Source organism: Lissotriton vulgaris, chromosome 4_1, assembly GCF_964263255.1.
Source record: "Lissotriton vulgaris chromosome 4_1, aLisVul1.2, whole genome shotgun sequence".
Classification (NCBI taxonomy): domain Eukaryota; kingdom Metazoa; phylum Chordata; class Amphibia; order Caudata; family Salamandridae; genus Lissotriton; species Lissotriton vulgaris.
Window position 1 is genome coordinate 746770091 of NC_141691.1, and position 20572 is coordinate 746790662.

At 43.5% G+C, this 20572-nt stretch overlaps 1 protein-coding gene across 1 annotated transcript in view; it reads right to left on the reverse strand.

Annotated features, from left to right (window-relative positions):
- RIPK1 (receptor interacting serine/threonine kinase 1) overlaps positions 1-20572 on the reverse strand; it is a 231933-nt gene that overhangs the window by 38010 nt on the left and 173351 nt on the right. The window contains exons 8-9 of the mRNA XM_086965049.1: positions 5724-5814; positions 3455-4075 (exon numbers count right to left, since the gene is read on the reverse strand). Coding sequence (XP_086821175.1) covers positions 3455-4075; positions 5724-5814 — 712 coding nt within the window. The remainder of the gene's footprint in view (positions 1-3454; positions 4076-5723; positions 5815-20572) is intronic.

Genomic DNA, 20572 nt, shown 5'->3' on the forward strand with positions numbered 1-20572 from the left:
CGTCGTTGAAGTAGACTCAAAGACACTTAAAGCTTTTTGTTGACCCTAATTTTCCTTGATCCAGAAACCAAAAGGGCTTTTGAGATTTAGTGCCTTGGACTGCTAAGAGATAGTTAGGAAAACCAAACAACCCCTTGTGCATTCACTGTTAGGTTGTGCTGAATCATCCTTCAGTTACTTCGTCATTCTAGCGGAATGTGTAAGAAGAGAAAGCCAAGGGAAAACGAAAAGTTGTTTCATAGAGAAAAACACACAAGATAATGGACGGAATGTTGCACATTGGCAAAACATTCACCCCCAGTCACAGATCTCGGTTTTATCCACGTCTGGGCATACCCTTCCCACATAGGGCGAACAGGGAGTGAATGTTTTGCCAATGTACAACATTCCATCCATCACCTTGTGTGTTTTGCTGTTCGCCCTAGGTGGGAAGGATATGCCCAGACGTGGGTCCCGTGCTCACTACGCCACTGGAGTCAAGCTATCCTGGCTGATGACGGCTGATAGCCAGAAAACCGATCCTAGGATGCTTGATTCCGGTCCAGGGAAGACATGGCTTGGCAGTTCGGGCTAGACTGTTCCCATGAGGCACAGGGTCAAGACTGATTTGCATATGGCCATGTCTGAACTGGGGTTGTGTGGTGAGCAAAATAACGATGGATTAAAGCCAGATCTGTGACTGGGGGTGAATGTTTTGCAAATGTGTAACATTCCGTCCATCACCTTGTGTGGTTTGCTTCACAGAGAAAGCCAGGATGAAATAGATGTCAAGGTATTACTTAAGAAGGCTTCTTGGAACTTAACAGGATCATAATTTCTGTTCCCTCCAAACTCAGTAAGTTCCCTAAAATGTGGGGAGCGACAAGGTGGAGTGACGTTATAAAGAACTGTGATTCTTTTCCGTCCACTGAAAATGTATTTCTAGTTGGGCAATCTCTGGGGAAGGTGCCTTTATTTTAAACATGAATTGCAGCACAGATATAAACCAGATATAAAAGTTAGTGGTAGAGAGAATGGGGTAAGCAGGAGGCCTTTGTGGGCCTTTTTGCGTGGACCAGTCATCTGAACATCTTCAGTCTTATTCCTTCATCTTAAAAATGCTTGGCAAAACGCTCCTCTTGGGACCACTGAGCAGTGGCATGTCACATTGTTCTTTACCTTCACAGTGTGGCTCCTGGGCCATTACCACTGTAGCCTGACATTTAGGGATTTGGGGTTTGAAGGGATAAGGTGAAAGATTGGATCTAGAGGGGATGCTAGCCTGGTAGATCTTGGGTCATCATGGACACTGTCACATTTGAATGAGTGCTGAGGCAGCACATTCCCGAAGTCTACATTGTACTCTGTTTCTCAGCAGTTTGTGAGGAAGGATCTAACATCACCTGACCTGCAAATGCAAGTGAAAGCAAACTCCTCAGGCACATGTATGGTGGTACATACTCCCCAGCCACCATGGTCTGAAGGCAATCATCACGTCAAACATGACCTAAAGTTTAACCATGTCAAAGACTACATCTATTGCAGAAATGCAGTTCACAAAGTTTGTGTAAATAATGTATTCCCATTTACTCCAATTGGTTTTTAGTAATCCTCTGCTAACCCTTTTTAGGGATTCTAAACCTTAAATAAGTTAATTAAAAAGTACATAAGGATGGGCAGATCTCTCGTATACAAGGCAATTACGTTGATAGGCCAGTTAAAGGCAACTAAGCTGCATGTACAGTCTGTAAAACTGGTCTTCTGTTAAAACCATAAGGAATTATTTTATTTAATGCGCAAGTGACTCAAAGACCCCCCTTACACTTTGCCATCAACCCTCTTCTCAAACTGAGTGACTGATAGACAACCCACTTTAAGGACAAAATGTCACATACTATTTTGGGAATCTCAATCTAACTCCCATATGTCTCTTCAAATTTCAGCATTAAGCAGTCTAACTCCGGACTTTTTTTTTTGTACTTCCAAAAAGTTCATGCTTAGAACAAGTTATCACCATCATATGCGGACTAGGATCTTTTCGGACCTTGGAAGACCAATGACCTTCAAATCTGCCCTCCATACTACTTGCATAACTAGCCTCACCTATAAGTTCACAGCAGTCTTTCAGAGTATGCCCTCTGACTTCAAAGACCCCCATGGAGAAATCCTTTCTAATTTCCTCTCCATAATTGGCAACCATCTTCTTCTAAAGGCTTCAGATGACTTCCTGAGCACCTGACCACATTCCAATCTTAAAGTCAAAAACATGTAGCTCCCTCTAAACTGGTCTCTGTCAAGGAATGTAGACCACACTGTATACAATTAAAAACAAACTTCTGTCAATCTAGACAAAGGGGACTGTAAAACAACACTCTAAATGGAGTTCTGGGAGCTTTTGGCATCCAAAATCATAATATTCTCATCATACATGTGTCCTGTGGTTTCAGACCCATGCTTGGATGGTTAAAGCTTTTGCCCCACACAGCGGCTGCAGAGTTTTTGGAGACAAAATTGCTTCAATATTGTAGTAGATTGCAGCATCTCTCAGGGTTACACCATTACCTGTCCCTCTTTAACATATGCCATCTTCTGAAATCTTCTAGGATAGGTTTTCACCTCTATGTAGAGGGCCACCAGACCTCTGCACTGCCCACGGTGAATAATAGATCACCCGCAATTCTGCATGCATACCAATAAACACATAAAGCAAAAAGTTGCACTAGAGGGTGTTTGTCCCCAACAACACACGCCTTGTAGTTAAGCATGACCATCATGCAAGCTTTAATTTCCGGATTAACTCAATCCTTTCCTTGGGTGTTAATATCATTGCATTACTTAGAAGATCACTGTCTGACCTGAAATTTGATATATTTGCTCACTGGCTTTGGTTTATTTGCTCATGCAGACTATTGAAAACTTCTCTTCCTGTGTCACACACTGAACAAACCTAAAATATTACAAAAAAACATCCTGCCTTATCCTGGGGCTTTTGCATTGCCATCAGAGAGCCTAATCTCCATACAGTGGCTGCAAGTCGCGGACAAAAACTGATATTTCTCCATCACACGCTTATGCTCCAGCAACAAACTGCTGAAATCATGCCTCAGTAAATTGAGTACCTCCTAATGAAAACATTGTCTCTCAAAAATCTCTAGCTCTGTTTGGCCTTCAAAGGAGGGCCTAATCCATAAACATCCTGTTCAGTATTGCCTTGAAAATGAGGTTGTTTCTGTGTCCGATGTCAATAAATGATAGTCAGTCCCACAGTGAACAGTACTGAGCTTGAAACTTCCGGCAATTTGATACAGCACACTCTCAAAATCAAAGCATCACCAACAGTACAATTACCTATCTCATACTACACCTGTAAAAAGTTCACAATAGTTGATTATATTTTATGGTACCGCATTATGTGCACTCTAAATCAGTACAAAAGATTGGAAACGTGACAAAACATTAGGGATGGCCAACTTACCCATTTCTGGCATTGTGTCATTTTGAAAGAAAGACTCGTACATCATAGGCAATTGCCCTAGAAATGTAGATTCTGGCACAGGAGCTCTTTGGCTGCTAGATTCAGAAATTGGGTAGGCTGAGAAAGAATGAAGTCCATAGAGGTCGCCTGCCCCTCCTGAGGGGGCAAACCCATTAGTGACCATTGGAAATCCATCTGCAATATTTTGGGCACCTTGGAATTTGGAATTAATAAACACAGGCTGTGAGAAATATCCCTTTGCAGCTTTATCCACACTGTGCACAGGAGCACTGTGTAGATTTTGATTGTGGTTCAAAGGATTTTGTTGGCATGTCGGCAGAGTTTTCTGAAGAGCAGAACTTGTATGCGACGCTTCTTGGAACACTCTTCTGCTCCTCTCATCAGGCTTGTCGGCAAAAAACTCAGGTGGCTGGCTTTCTAACTGGTCCAGGCGGCTGCCCCTTTGATGGTAACTAAGTTCATCTTGAAGTTTTCTTTCCAGTTCGTAGTTATCTTCTTCACTTTCCACAGGCCCATTCGCCTCCCACGCAGAAAACTGAGATTCATCTACTTGGTTGGTCGTGAGAAGTCCTTGAGAGCTATGCAAAGACTGAGGAGGATCTAGAACATGGATCAAGTAGTGAAAGAACATGGTTAGCAATGGTAGGGAGCTGAAGGAAAAACAAATCTTTCATATTTTCAGAAGCGGGTCACAATTACAGATTCTGCCAAAAGAACCAAAATATATGAGCAGGTGGTAAGCCAAAACACAATGTAGAAATATAGAGTTATGAACAAGGTAATCAGGTTAATGAACCACATTACCTTTTTGAGTCCTAGGTGTTGACAGTGCATTGACTAAGAAGAATTTGCTTAATTTTGCCTACTAGTAGGCACGATAAAATGTAAAGGATTTTTTGCCTTTTGGATCCCTGTTCCCTACACTGCAAAACCATAATTCGGGACAATATCTGGTGTAAGCTATATTTTACTCTATTCCTATAATCACACGTTCCAGAATGCATCAAAGTGCGAGTGCTGGTCAATATCAAGTACTTGAGTAGGAGGCTGGTCCTGGGACAGCAGCACATGTACTGGCAAGACAGACTTCGGTCTAACAACAAATAGAATTTGCGATGCATGCTGAAGCCCTGAGTGACACGGTCCAGGAGGAGAAAACATAGGATGAGGTAACTTAAAGTAAAGACACCCACAAAATAGAACTTGCTTTTGAAAGACAAGAGGCTTTTTCTGCGATCTTTACAGTAACAAGGAGAAGCCTTCTATATCAACGGGGAGTTTGCAGGTGTTCCCTACCCATCAGAACACTGTCCTCAGTTGCGACAGAAGTGTGTTCTCCTTTGCCTCAACTCACTCTGTAGTTTGATCAGATAGTCAAAACTATGTCAAAGAAAGTGGAATGATGGTTAAGTCGAAGTACTATACAAAAAAATACTAAGGGTTCCATTAAGGTGAAACTGTTGACCTAGAGTTGTTTTACATACACAAAAAAAGTAGTATCTGACAATGAAAATTACAATAATCAAATAAGTTGCAAAACTAACACAATGAAATATTGTTACAGTAGTGAGTACTCAAGTCTCAAGTTACAAACACTATTTAATGTTCACAATCACTCACTGATTGCAAACGGCATACTGGTCAGAACAAAAACAACATGGATGGTTTAAACGTTGCCACATGGAGGAAGTGTTTTTAAAGGGACACACATCTATCTCTGGAATCATTGGGGTGTCACTAGCTTCCATGGAGACACCAAAGGTGTACATAGTGTCTGGAAGATCAAACAACATGAGGAATGCACGAAATATATATACATATATATACATACATATATACATACATATATATACATACATACACATACATACATACATATTATATATATATATATATATATATATATATATATATATATATATATATATATATATATATATATATATATATATATATATATTCATATTCTTTCATGGGGAAGAGGTCAGTAGTTTATCGACTCATTGGATATCAAACTTTTGACAACCCAAAGGATTTCAGAGTAAAAGCAAATTGGTGGCCAGCATATCTGCAGACACAGTGAATTAAAGGTCTGTAGACAAGCACAGTGAATTAACGGTCTGTAGACAACGTTTTAATCCTATGACCCAGGCAGGCTACTTTTTCTTCATTCTTTTACCAGGATGTGTATCAAAACACCAGTTTCTCCTTCTGGTGCATCTCATCTCACTAATGAATTATCGGTTACCGGGTATTTGGCAGCTTGATGGTTCTGCAACACAGTCTAGTTGTAGTGACTCCATTCTCCTAACAAAATCTTTCGGTATAGGGTATTCTCTCTGTTTATGGAGAAAAAAACAATTATTAAAATTTCCCAAGTAAGAATGAAAGAAAGAGCACAGCAGTGTGTATGTACTTGTATACATATAAAAAGATCGAAAATCTCTAGTTATGGTTGGTTGGCAACCATAACTCCTGAGCCTTTCCTTGTACATTACCTTTCACAATATACAGTGTATATGGCACATATCGGATAGCTTTTGGCAATGTCTTATACGTAGCAGACACGGGGCACAGCCTATATGCATGTCCTGTACCAATTATATACAAAGGAATAAGGCACACATGGCTTTGCCGACAGATGGGCCTTGCATGAAGCATACATGGGGCATGGCCAACTGGCCACATAAAGGAACATACAACACAAGTATGTAGCTAGCAGGAGGAATGGTCTCAGGCTATGCCCTATGTGTCAGTATCTTAAGAAGAGGGGGTAAAGTAAGTCCATTTGAATTTGGGAGAGGGAAGCCCTTTGGAACTGACAGTTTGAAACATAAAGCAAACACATCACTGCAATGATGGAGCACCTAGCCTGGCGCCGGATCATGGCCAAGAATCCTATTTTTTAGTTGTTGGTCATAATATCACAATTCTTCATTCGTACAATTAAAGGTTTTGTGGAATTATTTACAACTGACATACATGAAGATTGGTTCAGAATTTATAATAAGGCCATATGCACATTAAACTTCAGTGTATCAGTTTATTGCTTCTGCATGCTCAAACAAGTTTGCAATAAGTGTACATATCTCCTGAATAATATTCCAACCGTATCAAGCTCTAAACAAGGAGTATGTACTGCCATACTCTTCCTAACAGTTCAATATGATCTCCAGAGTGAACTTGTGACCTGATTCAATACATTATACTCTATAATTGCAATCTATCCCATATAACATTAAAGCAGGTACATTCTCAGTATATACCTGTACCAAAGCATCAATTGTTTCCCTGTGTATTGCAAAAAAAACACAATAGGGGGAGGACTCACTTAAGAATAAAGTCATCCACTGGATATGCTACGTGAGGGGATGTAGGCCCGTCATCAGGGAAGACATCCTGAGGGCAAAAAGATGTGAGACCCCTAATCGACCTACTTACTGTATCGACCTAACCCTGGTAGATGGAAGTCTGGTTGACAGCTTGCTGACTCTCGATGTAAGAACTAGTCCACCAGTAGGGTCCAACATCCAATTCAAGTACCACCCAACACTAAGCAGGCTGTCACACTCTTTGCAAATCTCCCCTCTTCCTAATAGTTTCGGTCCTGTGGGAAATTGATTGACTGTATATACAGAGTACCTTGGCTTCAAAAGTTCAAAACATCTTCAAACCAACAGATCCAATGTATGAGGACCCAACACAACCCTTGCTGACAGAAAAAATCGATGAAGCAATTTTGGGTAACAGATGTCATACCACAGAGGGGACTGAGTATACATCCAGGAACCATGGTGCCGTCCCTAATGTAGATTTTGCGGTCCTTGTGATAGATGCCGATTACCCCGCGATCTCGAACTCAGTTTATCCAAGTGTGTCACTCCCACCCGAGGCTTTAAGTTTTTAGTAGTTTCTTGGAATCTGGCTGATCTAAAATCAAAATGTATCCTGACACATTTGAATGCGTTTATTGAAGATTTTGACATCTGCATATAGCAAGAAACCTGGAGCACCGAGCCAGCCTATAGACCAAGGTACCCGAGTTATTGTCTGTCTGCTACCCCCAACCAGCAAGGGCATCTTGCTGGTGGCCTGCTGATCTGGGCGTAAATCACCCTCTATTGCACCATTGGCCAGCTGACCATCAAATACCCGTACATCTTAGGAATCTGAATAAAGGGTTACTTGAGCACCACCGTAGACATCTGCAATATACAAGCAAAAGGTACCAAGGGTGGTTAGCAATCCGAAACCCTGCAGACACTCGAGGACCATCTGGATGAGAGGAACCCTAACCACCACTTGTTCTTGGCAGGTGACTTCAATGCCACCTTTTAACTCCTGGATAGGGATGGTGTTTGCATATCAAAAGAAGAAGATAAAGAGTGGCCTAGCCCATGCTTAGATTTAGCCCCAGTGAGAAAATGGTCTTGAGTTGCACTCCAGTTTAAGGCTTTGACCCTTGAGTTTGGGCAAAGGGTAGCTAACGGTAGAACCAAATCTGACACGACAGGGGCATTTACATTCAAGAGAATTAGTTGCATTAATAATGCTCTGATAGGCCTGAAGCTTTGGAGTAATATCAAGGACATGGAAATTAGGGAGATTAGAGAGTGGCCATAATCCCTAATGTCTTAGCTTATTGTCTCTGTGGTATAGTCAGTCCAATGTCCCCCACTCGTACCAGCTAACCCAGTAAGTGATACTATCAAATGGTAAACGTCCCCTCAAATGGCATCATCTAGCTACACGGGAGAACACTCTCCACCACACCAACCTTGTTCTACCAGAATATACAACTGCAATAGATGACTTGCAGGCTGTGGAAAAAGGCCTAAACTCAGTCACAGCCACTAAATCTCACTCATTCAAACAGCTAGCATTGTATTTCAAAGTGCCCATGTCCCACCCCATAAAGAAACTAAGAAATTCTCACTCATGGTTTAATAAGGAGTGTAGGCAACTTAGAAAGCAACTGTAACTGCCCAAAAACTCAAAAGATATGGCTTCAAGACGTACCCATAGGAGAGCATACAAGCAGGCCCAGAATAAAGATAACAGGGAATGGGATGAGAAGAGGTGGTGGGACATCACGGAAGCATGCAAAAGAAAAAGATTCAAACCAGTTTTGGTTCTGGTTACCTAGGGGGACAGCAAGGCTGCCCTTCAACCTGAAAATCTAATTTCCAAAACCGACTAGTTCAATTACTTTAAAACTCTTTACACAGAATAAAGTCAGATCCATCAACAGGAAGCCCCAGGTACCCATCCAGTCATTACACGGTGACCTGTTTGATCTGAACAACATTAATGCCTCCATTGATGTTACAATACGACCAAAGCCCCAGTCCCTGATGGCATACCAGAAGATATCTTCCTACACGAGAGGAACAACAGGTCAAAATACATTCTGCTTTTGTCTAACGCAAGTGCAAGTGGTGCCCCAATACCAGAGTCCTGGAAAGGAGCTGAGGTGATACCTATATTTAAGAAGGGAGATAGGAACCTACCCCTCAACTATAGGCCTATCAGCCTCATTGAATCTATCCAGAAAGTATTTTGTTGCGCTCTCCTGGCCAAGATTCAGGAATGGATTGATGCTAACGATATTTAACACCTTACCAGGTTGGATTCAGCCAAAAAACTAGCACAATTGGTGTTGGCTTTATTTCTTACTTCTGTCCTGGAAAACAGTTGTAATCAGCAAGGGCAGTCTATATTTCGCCTTTGTCGACTTAAAGTCGGCATTTGACCTGGTCCCAAGACGCAAGCTCTGGAACGTGCTGCGCGGCATGGATATGCTGCTGGAAAATCTATCTTTAATTATTCATCTTCATGAGGAAAATTGTGCCAGAGTACGCTGGGGCAAGCAAGGACAGCACACAGAGCCAAAACTGGTAAACAAGGGTGTTTGTCAAGGATGCGTGCTAGCCCCAACCTTGTTTACATTATACAAGAACAATGTAGTCCAATTCCTTTCCTCATAACACGTAGATGCCCCCTCCCTAGGCAAGGCAACACTTTCTACACTCCTTTTCACAGATGATACCCTATAGGTATCAAAAATCCCAGGCAATTACTAAACCGGTTTGAGGAATTTTGCATGATGCGAGGCTTGGAGATAAACACATCAAAGACCAAATATATGGCGATCAATACACACGTCAGGTAAGGGGAGACCTATTCTTGGGGGAGGGAGTGGTGGGGGGGGGGGGGGTAAGTTGCACTTGAAAGGGTAGACACCTTTGAGTATTTGGGTATAAAACTTACAGCCAGCAAGTCAAGTCAAGTCAAGTCAAAAAGCACTTTATTCGATTAAATAAAAATCATAAAAGTATGCTATACAAATACATAAAAACATCATACAAAGCTATAAAAATACTGTACATTTAAAATTCATTAACAAATACATATAGAATGACCTAGCACACAGGAATTACACTGTTATCAGAAAATAATTCATATTCCTTTATAAAAATATATGTGGGTTGGACCAGAGCCTAGAAATTAGTTCATACTACCAGGTATAGGGCAAACATTTACATTAACTCCATCTAGACTCGTATGGAGTCTCTTCCGTCTAGCACGGATAGATGCAATCAGAAAATTGGCTACACAGAACATCACCCGATGATTTTCCATTAATTGTAAAAACAACAGTGCTGGTTTCAGCTGTAGGAACCCCATTTCCCTCAGGAGAGGCTTGATATACTTTACCCTGCCTTCCGAGAAGAAGGGACAGAAAAAGATAAAATGTATCAAATCCTGATCGGAAAAATTATCACATTCACATGGTGCATTTTCCATTGGCGTGCACCAGTTCTCATAGGTACCCAACAGAAAGTGTGCCTGATTAAATCTAAATTTAGTTAGCAACCAACGATGATAAGGACGTGTAACAACAGTCAGATACGGTTGCATTGACATTGAGTTAATCAGCATAAAATGTGATCTTACTGTCGGTTTAGAGATTTCAATCGACTCTCTATCCATTTCTCGGGTCCTAATGAAATTTTGTTTTACCCAGTTAATATCATCTTTATTCAAATTTTCCGGATTTAAATATAGTTCCGGTCGACCCAGGAGTGCAGTGGATGTTTTGATGTATGCCAACCATTTAATATCAGTCACTCTATCCCGCCCCAAACAATCCTTAATAATTTTATGATTCAGTGTAAGTTTGGGGTTAAGCCAAGTTCTGATCCATAGTAAAAGCGGTGCCATGTTTAACATGTCCGCAATATAACCCATACCCAACTCTGCATGGACCGCAAAAGATGAAGTGGATTGGGGAAGACCCAAGAGGGATCGCAGAAATTTATTTTCCTCTCTTTGAATCAAAGATAGATCTTTATAGCCCCAAATTGCTGCCCCATACCTGGCTATGGCCATAGTTTTGGCTCGGTAGATCGCCAAAATGGCCTCAGGAGGTTTCCCACCCAGTCTTTTCGCAAAGCCAAGTATTGCAGCCGATGACTTTTTCACTGCTACTCTTTTATTGGCCACTTGGGGGGCCCAGCTGCCCAGGTCATCAAACACTACACCAAGATATGTGAAGATTTTTACTTTTGATATTACTGAGCCATTGCACGAGAGGGTCTTGGTATTATTCCTTCCTTTCCCCACAAACATCACATGCGATTTCTCCACATTAATTACAAGTTCCAGGTTTTGCATAAAATTCCCAAAGGAATTTAGGAGGCGTTGCAAACCTATGGGAATTCTCGACAGCAGCACTGTATCGTCAGCATATAATAATACTGGTAATTTAGTACCCCCCATACACGGGACGTCTACAGATGCCGCCGCAAAATTTGCACTTAATGAATTAATATATAAAGAAAATAACATTGGGGCCAAAATACACCCCTGTCGTACTCCCCTCCCGGACTTAAAATCAGCCGTACACTTCCCATCTTGTGGCATGCGTATGGCCGCTTTCAGGTCCCTATGCAAATCAGCCAGGAAGTACACCAATGCCTGGTCTAGGCCCATATCCAAAAGCATGGTCCACAGCTTTGACCTATTTACTAGGTCAAAAGCTGTGGACAAGTCCATAAACGCTAGATAGATTGACCCCCCTGCGGCCACAGTGTATTTACTGACTATTAGGTGTAAGTTGAGGCACTGGTCCTCAGTTCCTCTGCCAGATCTAAAACCATACTGTGCATCACACAAGATGTCATTGTTGGTTTCCCACGTTGCAATTTTGGTTAGGATCACCTTCCCTAGTATTTTAAAGGACGAATCCAACAATGACATCGGCCTATAACATCTTGCGTCCCCCCTCTGCCCCTTCTTAAAAATAGGGACTATTGTAGACCGTGACCAGGTCGTAGGCAATCTGCTTTTATTGATGCTGGCTATATTGAAAATATTTGTGAGGGCAATTGACCATATGGAAGGGTTGGATTTATACATATCTGCAGGAACCCCATCTGGGCCCGGGGCCTTATGAGCAGTTGTGTCCTCAATAGCCTTTAGGACTTCTTTAATGGTGAACCGCAAAGGTGGCCCTGATTGTTCACTTACTGTTGGTACAAATGGATCTATCTGGAGATTGCTCCCATATATTTTTTCAAAGTGGTTCAGCCAATCTTTTTCAGATATATTCAATTCCAGCGGGGAGTTTTCCTTCTCACTGAACAAGGGTGTATTACGATTTCCCAAAATTTGGAACTATCCCTCAGGGTGGCCCTATCATAGAGTGAGTCCCAAGCATTTTTCTTAATCTCTTTCTTGCGTGTCTCTACAATAGATTTATAATTTTTCCTTAATCTGGCCACTACTTGGGTGTCCCGGGGTGACTTTTTTAATGCTGTCAATAAATCTCTGTGGGCCTTTGAGCATTTTGCGTCAAACCACCCATGCAGTTTTTGCTCCTTGTGTTTCGTCTTAGATGTTAGATTCGAGCTTACTTGTTTACAAATAATTTCAAAGGAGGTAATAATGTCACCTCCAAACCTAAGAGGGTCCAGACAGGTGTTAATTTAATCTCCCACCTTCTCGGTAAGTTCAAAGAAAAAATCCTCTGGGATAATTTTACTCCACTTGGCCCGCCTCCCCTGGTCTTGCACAGATAAATCCATATGGGGGGCAGTCTTTGTAATTGTAGCAAGTATCGCTAAATTTTTATTACTTAATTCCATAACTACTAGGTTATGGTCACTAAAAGTAGTTTGTACAGCATTATAAAAAATAACATTTTGTAGCAAACCTGGGGACACAAATATGAAGTCAATAACAGAGTTTGAGTCTCTTGCACTGTAAGTAGCTACCCGTTCATTAGGGTCGATAAACTCTGGCTCAGATAAATCAATATCGGACAGTAGTTCTTCTAACGCAATCCCCTTTATAGAGTGTTCAAAATGAGAGTGGGGGAGACAATCCATATCTGAGTACACCCTGTACTGACAATTTTGCTGACACAAATGTATATTAAAATCCCCAAGCAAAATTAAATGAACAAAAGTGGTTTGACTGTCCTTATGGGTGGTTAAAAATTTCGCTAATGCGTTAATATTTTCGTTACAGTGCGTACCATGAGGTGCATTATAAAAGTTAACAAAGTATCTTGACATTGTTAGGTAAGGTTATTTCACAGGCTAAGAGATTATGGGATGTGGTGCTTATGATTTGCACAACTCCCCTGTGTTTGACGGAGATTAGAAACATGAGCCCACCTCGATTTCTCCCTGAACTGGAACTTAGGGCAGCTTTAAAATGAGAAGTATACCCATCCAGCCAGAAGTTACCATCTCTATCCCAAGTCTCCTGGAGAGCCACCACCTCATAGCCCCTTAGTTGTTCCAACCATATAGCGTCATCTCTCTTGGCACGGAGACCAGCAATATTCCAGCTTGCGATTTTAACGGTCTCCCCACCTTCCCTATCAATGATGGTAATGGATTGAGTCTGGTCTGTATCAGCAACACAACCAGACAGTCAGTCATTTTCATCTAAATGAGACAAGGCAGTAAATCTGTTTGTTAGTGTTAAGGTAGCCCGGTTTGTAGGTCTGATGGGGTCAACATGACTAGGAGTAAAGTTAGGTGTTTGCAAAGCCCATGATGACAGCCCAGGACCCCCTCTGCTGGTACCATGCTGCTTTTCCTTGCCTAGGGGTAATTTGGGAATAGGTGGCGGAGGGTAAAAATAACCAAGTGGTACAGCTCGGATCCTTCCAACCTTAACATCCGTTGCATCCCAAAATAGGCGAGCAGCCTCATGGGGGCTGTTAAAATTTACAATGATGCAATCACCTTGAAGGTTTTTTGCCGTATACCCCAACCAGTCAACCCGTCTTCCCATAGTAATATGGGTGGATATATCCCTTGGCCCTGTGCAGTTTTCATCACACCATGCTTTTACATTTGCTAACAAGGAACGCTGGGACTCCTCCTCCCCTGGATTCAAGTGTGGGATATTTACCAGGACCGCGACAAAGGGGGTAAGTGAGTACGGGGCTTCCCCTGTGGTCTTCTTTCCACCTGTGACTGTTCACCTTGGCGTGCTATGGTATTCCCAGCTACATTGTTCACCTTATCCCCAACTTGGGTCCACACCAGGTGATCGGTCGGCCCAGCCAAATTGACGGCGCGATTTGAGTATGATGGCACAGGGGGAAGTGGGGGGAGAGTTGGAGCAATTAGAGTAACACTCCCTATCCTCTCCATTGGTGTTTCATGTTGGTCATTAGGGGCTGGTATAGCCGTAGGAATCGAGGTTGGGCATGCAGGTACTTTAGGGCATAACAACATATTTAACCTTTCACATTTCCCCACAATTTCCGAGACACAGTCTTTTAAAGTCTCCACAATATCGTTAGCGATCTGAACAAGGGTACTTTCAATTTTATCAGAAAACATTTTTTCCACCATGTCCCTTATGCCTTTTTCAAATCTCCTAGACATATAACGGGATGTGACAACATGCTGCGTGGAGATCCTTTTTGTTCTCTTTAGGCACCTTTTGGTATGCTTAACAGCTGGGGGTTCAGGATCTTGTGCACAACTATGGTGATCAGCTGCGCCCAACAAATTAGGTTCATCAGGGATTATAGCAGTACATAGGGGTAGTGATGCCCGGTCTTTAGCAGTAATGATCTGGACAGAGGGCTCCAAAGGTATGGATTGTGTCCCAGACAGAGGGGGCACCTGGTGATCCAAGAGAGGTGTGTCTAGCCCCAGTTCGCGTTCAGTTGCTGCAATCTCCTGGTTCAATTTCCCTACAGCAGATGTTAAATAGGACATAATGCTGGCAGAGGATGGAGCATTCCGTGGAACTTTTGATTTACCTGCACCACCAGTGATAGATGTTTGGAGTTTCCGCTTACCCATGTTGTAGGTAGGGCTTTAGGGGGGTGACCGTCCCGTCCCTCTTCGTCCCTAGACGGCCACAGACGGCCCGCCCTCTGCCCGGGCTCCGCCCGGCATCGCCCGCGCGCGTCCCGCGACGCGGGAGGAAGGGCTCGTTCTTGTCCGCCTCCCTACGGAAGCCCCAGCAGTCAGTCGGCGTCCCCGCACAGCCGGGGACGCTGGGAGTTGTAGTTTTGCCTTAACGCCCCACTCGGCGGCCGCGTGTGTCCTGCGACGGCGGAGACGCTGGGAAACCCTGGAAGGCTGCCGGTAAGTGTCTTGCTGCCGGTATGGCCCTGATGCAATTTGGACCCCCTTAGTCTTAGAAACCTCATGTGGAAAAGATGACCATGAAGCATAGGCAAATTTCTGGTGTCCCGTTGAAAGAACACCACACATCCAATAGCTGCATTACAGATCCAAGACTCTAAAGCGGTGGGCTCAGCCCTCTATGGGACTAAACTCTGGGGTTTTGCCACCTCCGTTGATTTGACCAGAACCATACATATGTTTTTGAGGACGCTAGCACTCTTGCCTCTGAGCACCCTGCTCTATCCCCTAAAGCAAAGGTCTTCAATCTGTGGGGCGCGACCCCCAGGGGGGCCGTGGAGTTCTTGGAAGGGGGTCGCAGATTCTGTCAGAGTGCAGTTCCTGGCTTGGGCTGATAGAGGGTGCTCACGGTGTAGGCCTAATTCACACCGAGGTGTGAAAAACATCAAAGCCTCATTAACAAGTAAGAGGTCTTTTAAAGACCTGTCAAGTACTCGGGTGTGGCTGTGTGTGTCCCTGAAGCCGTTTCGAGCTGGGGGAGGAGGGGAAGTGGGGGGGGGTGGCGGAGGGGGGCTGGGGGAGCAGGCTGTAGTGTAGCCCTTTGAGGTCAATGGATATTGCGAGCCTGGAGCTGTGGGTGCCGTGACACGTCCCCCGCCCCCCAGCCGGAATGCACAGAGATGCCCTCCCATGATCGGGAAAGAAGGAAGAAGACTCAGAGAGATACTGACCCCTCCAATGAGAGAGGCACAGAAAAGGTGGGTGGATGAATGATGGGTGGATGGATGTATGTATGTACGGATGAAGGATGTATGGATGAAAGGGTGGATAGATGAAAGGGTGGATGGATGAAAGGGTGGATGGATGAAAGGGTGGATGGATGAAAGGATGAAAGGGTAGATGGATGAAGGATGTATGGATGGATAAAAGGTTGCATGGATGAATGATGGATGGATGGATGTGTGAAAAGATCGGTGGATGAATGATGGGTGAATGGATGGATGAAAGGGTGGATGGATGAAGGATGGATGTATGGATGGAAGGATGAAAGGGTGGATGGGTGAAGGATAGATGGGTGAAGGATAGATGTATGGATGTAAGGATGAAAGGGTAGACGGATTAAGAATTAATGGATGGATGAAAGGGTGGATGAATGGATGGAAGGATGAAAGGGTTGACTGATGAAGGATGGATGGATGAAAGGGTGGATGAATGGATGAAAGGGTGGATGGATGGAAGGATGAAAGGGTTGACTGATGAAGGATGGATGGATGGAAGGGTGGATGGATAAAAGGTTGCATGGATGAATGATGAATGTGTGAAAAGGTGTGGGGATGGTGGATGGGTGGATGGATGGATGAAAGGGTGGACGGATAAAGGATGGATGGAAGGATGAAAGGGTGGATGGATGAAGGATGGATGTATGGGTGGATAAAAGGTTGCATGGATGAATGATGCATGGATGGATGTGTGAAAAGGTGGGGGGATGAATGATGGGTGGATGGATGAAGGATGGATGTATGGATGGATAAAAGGTTGCATGGATGAATGATGCATGTATGGATGGATGTGTGAAAAGGTGGGGGGGATAAATGATGGGTGGATGGATGGATGGATGAAAGGGTGGGTGGATGGATGAAAGGGTGGATGGATGATGGATAGATGCATGGATGGGAGGATGAAAGGGTGGATGGATGGATGTATGGATGGATAAAAGATTGCATGGATGAATGATGGATGGATGTGTGAAAAGGTGGGTGGATGAATGATGGGTGGATGGATGGAAGGGTGGATGGATAAAGGATGGATGTATGGATGTAAGGATGAAAGGGTGAATGGATGAAGGATGGATGTATGGATGTAAGGATGAAAGGGTGGATGGGTAAAGGATAGATGGATGAAGGATAGATGTATGGATGTAAGGGTGAAAGGGTGGACGGATGAAGGATGGATGGGAGAAACAGTGGATGGAAGGATGAAAGGGTGGACGGATGAAGGATAGATGGATGTATGGATGGATAAAAGGTTGCATGGATGAATAATGCATGGATGAATGTGTGAAAAGGTGGGGGGATGAATGATGGGTGGATGGAAGTATGAAAGGGTGGATGGATGGATGTATGGATGAAAGGGTGGATGGATGAAGGATGGATGTATGGATGGAAGGATAAAAGGGTGGATGGATGTATGGATGGATAAAAGGTTGCATGGATGAATGATGGATGGATGTGTGAAAAGGTGGGTTGATGAATGATGGTGGATGGATGGAAGGGTGGATGGATGTATGGATGGAAAGATGAGAGGGTGGATGGATGAAGGATGGATGGAAGGATGGATGGATGGAAGGATGAAAGGATGGATGGATGTGTGAAAGTGTGGGTGGATGAATGATGGATGGATGTGATGAGGTCTAACAGGCGCATTTATGGTTGTCAAAAGTTGATGATGAGGAGTACCAGTTTCTAGAAACTTTTGTCGGAAGGGGGTTCTTACCCCTAAAAAGGTTTTATAAGGGGGTCTCGGCATCAAAAAGTTTGAAGACCTCTGCCCTAAAGCTTGATATGGGTAGGAAACCAATTCAAGATAGAGCTAGGTTGTGCCAATGCACTTCAGGAAGAATTTACGCTAGACAGTTTAAGAAAGATGGCATGGATCAGCAACGTGAGAAATCTGCTGTCTTCCCTGGAAATGCAAGAGGTCTAGGATCGCACTTCAACTGAGTTTTTCTCCTCCAAACAACTAGTGAAGGCCTGCTACTGGGAGTGGGTAGCACAGAACAAGTCCAACGCTGCTACCAGAAACCTATTAACTAGTGGGTTGCTGGATTTCAAACCAGTTAGCGCATTGCACCATTATTATGGCCCCAATGGATAGGAAGCTCAATATCCAGTTCAGGGTAGGCTCACTGCCTCTCAATGGATTCCCTGCCAGCCTTGGTTGTGGTCCCTCCGAGTACATCGGCTCCATGTCTGCCCTACTACAGGAGCTGATGCGTGAGAGTTTGTGTTAGTGCAAAAGGGTGTATGGGTGGGTGAGTGGGTTTGTGTGGGTGAGTGCATGTGTGTGTGTTACTATTTTACACGGGGAGAGTGCCACTAGTGAAGAGGGTCTGAAAGCATTTTACCTAAATGACTGCAGTAAAACTACACCAAGAGAATTGAAGAATAGGCTACTGTGATTAGGTAGCAATAATTCAAATAAAAAGAAACACCAGCAAACCTTTTAATAGTTGTTTTTAGGTTGAGCCTGGGCAGCGCATGCGCTGCTCTGCGAGGCATGCTGCATTAAGAGTATGCACATAAAGATCCGCCCACTCTCCGCCCATATTTTTTATTGGCTTGTGTCTTTGTCCTTTGCACATGCAGGCTTCTGAGATGGTAATTGTCTTGTTAGTCCCTCCTTAGTACTGCCTTGTCTTCATTTGTAACCTCCTATGAGGAATGGCACTTTTACTTCTGTTGTTACATCATCTGTGTTAGTCTGTAAGCACTATTTCTTTAGTGACATTTTTCTTACTGCAGGCATGAGGTGCTTTGCAGCAACGTTCAGCGCGCCATGTGTGCTTTCACTTTCCAAGCAGCCGGGACAGTGGCAGCCGCTTCTTTGGAATGCCATAGGTCTCACATTTAGGAGAGTTTGAGCTATTGGTTTTGTAAACGACAATAGCTTAAACTCTCGCATATGCGAAACCCATTGCTTTACAATATTTTTTTATGTGGGTTGTTTCCAAGCGCCGCATACAGCACGTGCATTTAATAGGGGCCACACCCCAATCTTTAGATGCAGCTCATCTAAAGAAAGGGGCATGGCCTCTATTAAGTGCAAGCACGGCATGGGGCGCTTAGAAACAAACATTATTTGCAATTCAATAGGTCTCGCATTTGCGAGAATTTAAGCTATTGACATTTACAGTGCAAATAACTCAAAGTCTAGTAAATGCGAGACCTATTCAATTGCAAATACTTGTTTCTTTTTGGGACAGTGAAGCATAGGGCGAATCGCCCAACCCCCACACCATCCTCCACAACTCACATTTGCAACAGGTTGTAACCCATAGGCTACATTATGGAAGTGCAAATCACAACAATGCTCCCAGATAGAAGCTGAGTCGATACCACCCCAGGTTAACACCAGAGCACATCCAAACAAACAAAGTGACATAAATGGATGGGAGGACAGCCGGGTCTAGCGAAACACATACAATATGTGTTTGATTAGAGGTCATATTAATAGAGGTAGTTATGGATTTCATTTTATAATTACCACAGCTGATTTGGTGTATCAAAGCAAGGCTATATCTATTCCATTATTTAACTTTTTTTGGTCTTTTATATAATTGAGAAACTACTTTTGCACACCACCACTTTTGAAAGTCATGACCCGTCACAGTCAACCCTGTAACAGGACCAACAGTCTTTATGACCCATTGTTGTTTTTTTTACCCCCATCATGCCCCTCTCTGGTTGCAGAAATGACACAAAACAAGGGGCTATTTCCCCTGCCCCAAAAAAGGCAAAAAGCCCACTAGTTTCCAGAGATGATATTATTATTTATTTTACAAACTGGGAGGAGATGGCCCACAGATGCATCAGGTTGCGCCATCACTATCCATAATGGACACAACAGTCTTTACACAAGAACCAGAACAAAATGGTCGGGGGGAAAAATAAATCTGGCCATGGGACACTCCCTGAAACGGCCCCAGTAGTCTTTCTTCAGCCACCCACCCCCACAACTGAGGGAGGCAGAAGGCCCACTAGACACTAAGGACATTATTTTATTTTATAAAGGTGTGGAGTTGGTTGAGGCATCAGGCCTTGCTGCAACCCCATAATTGTCACAACTGTTCTTCTGTTACCCCTGGGAGGCAGATTCGGGGGTTTACTAAACATAAGTAAAAAATAAAAAAAGAATTGGGACTGGGTGAAGGCAGGGGCTAAGCAACTCTGCTGCCACCCCAAAACGGAAACAACTTGTTGTACCAGCTTGCAAGCATCCAGTGTATTTGTAGCAAAATAGTAGTGAGATTATTATTATCTGTGGAGAAGTGTGGCTCAAATGGTTAGAGCGGCAGACCCTGATGCAGAGGTCTGGCCCGGGACCAGGGTTCAATACCCGCCTTGGCGGGTCTTGGGCTCAATTTCCTCGGACCTGATAATTCTCACCTCGGTGCCTACTCTAATCATGGGTCCCACTCTGCAATTCTGGGCAATAGCTTGCTTAATCTCCACAACAGCCCCAAAAGCGCTGGGATGCCTGGTTTCACCCTGGGGGTGCCCAGTAGTGGACACTCACAGGGAAAACCAGGAAGGGTTCCTAAGCGGTATACGTACAGTGCCGGGACACTACCTCAGGGAAGTAGCTGTGCGCTCTATAAATGCTGGTACATTTACATTATATAGATATTCACTGAAAAAAACACAGATTACAGTAACATTATAGTTAGGCTGACATTTCACAAAACCTGTGA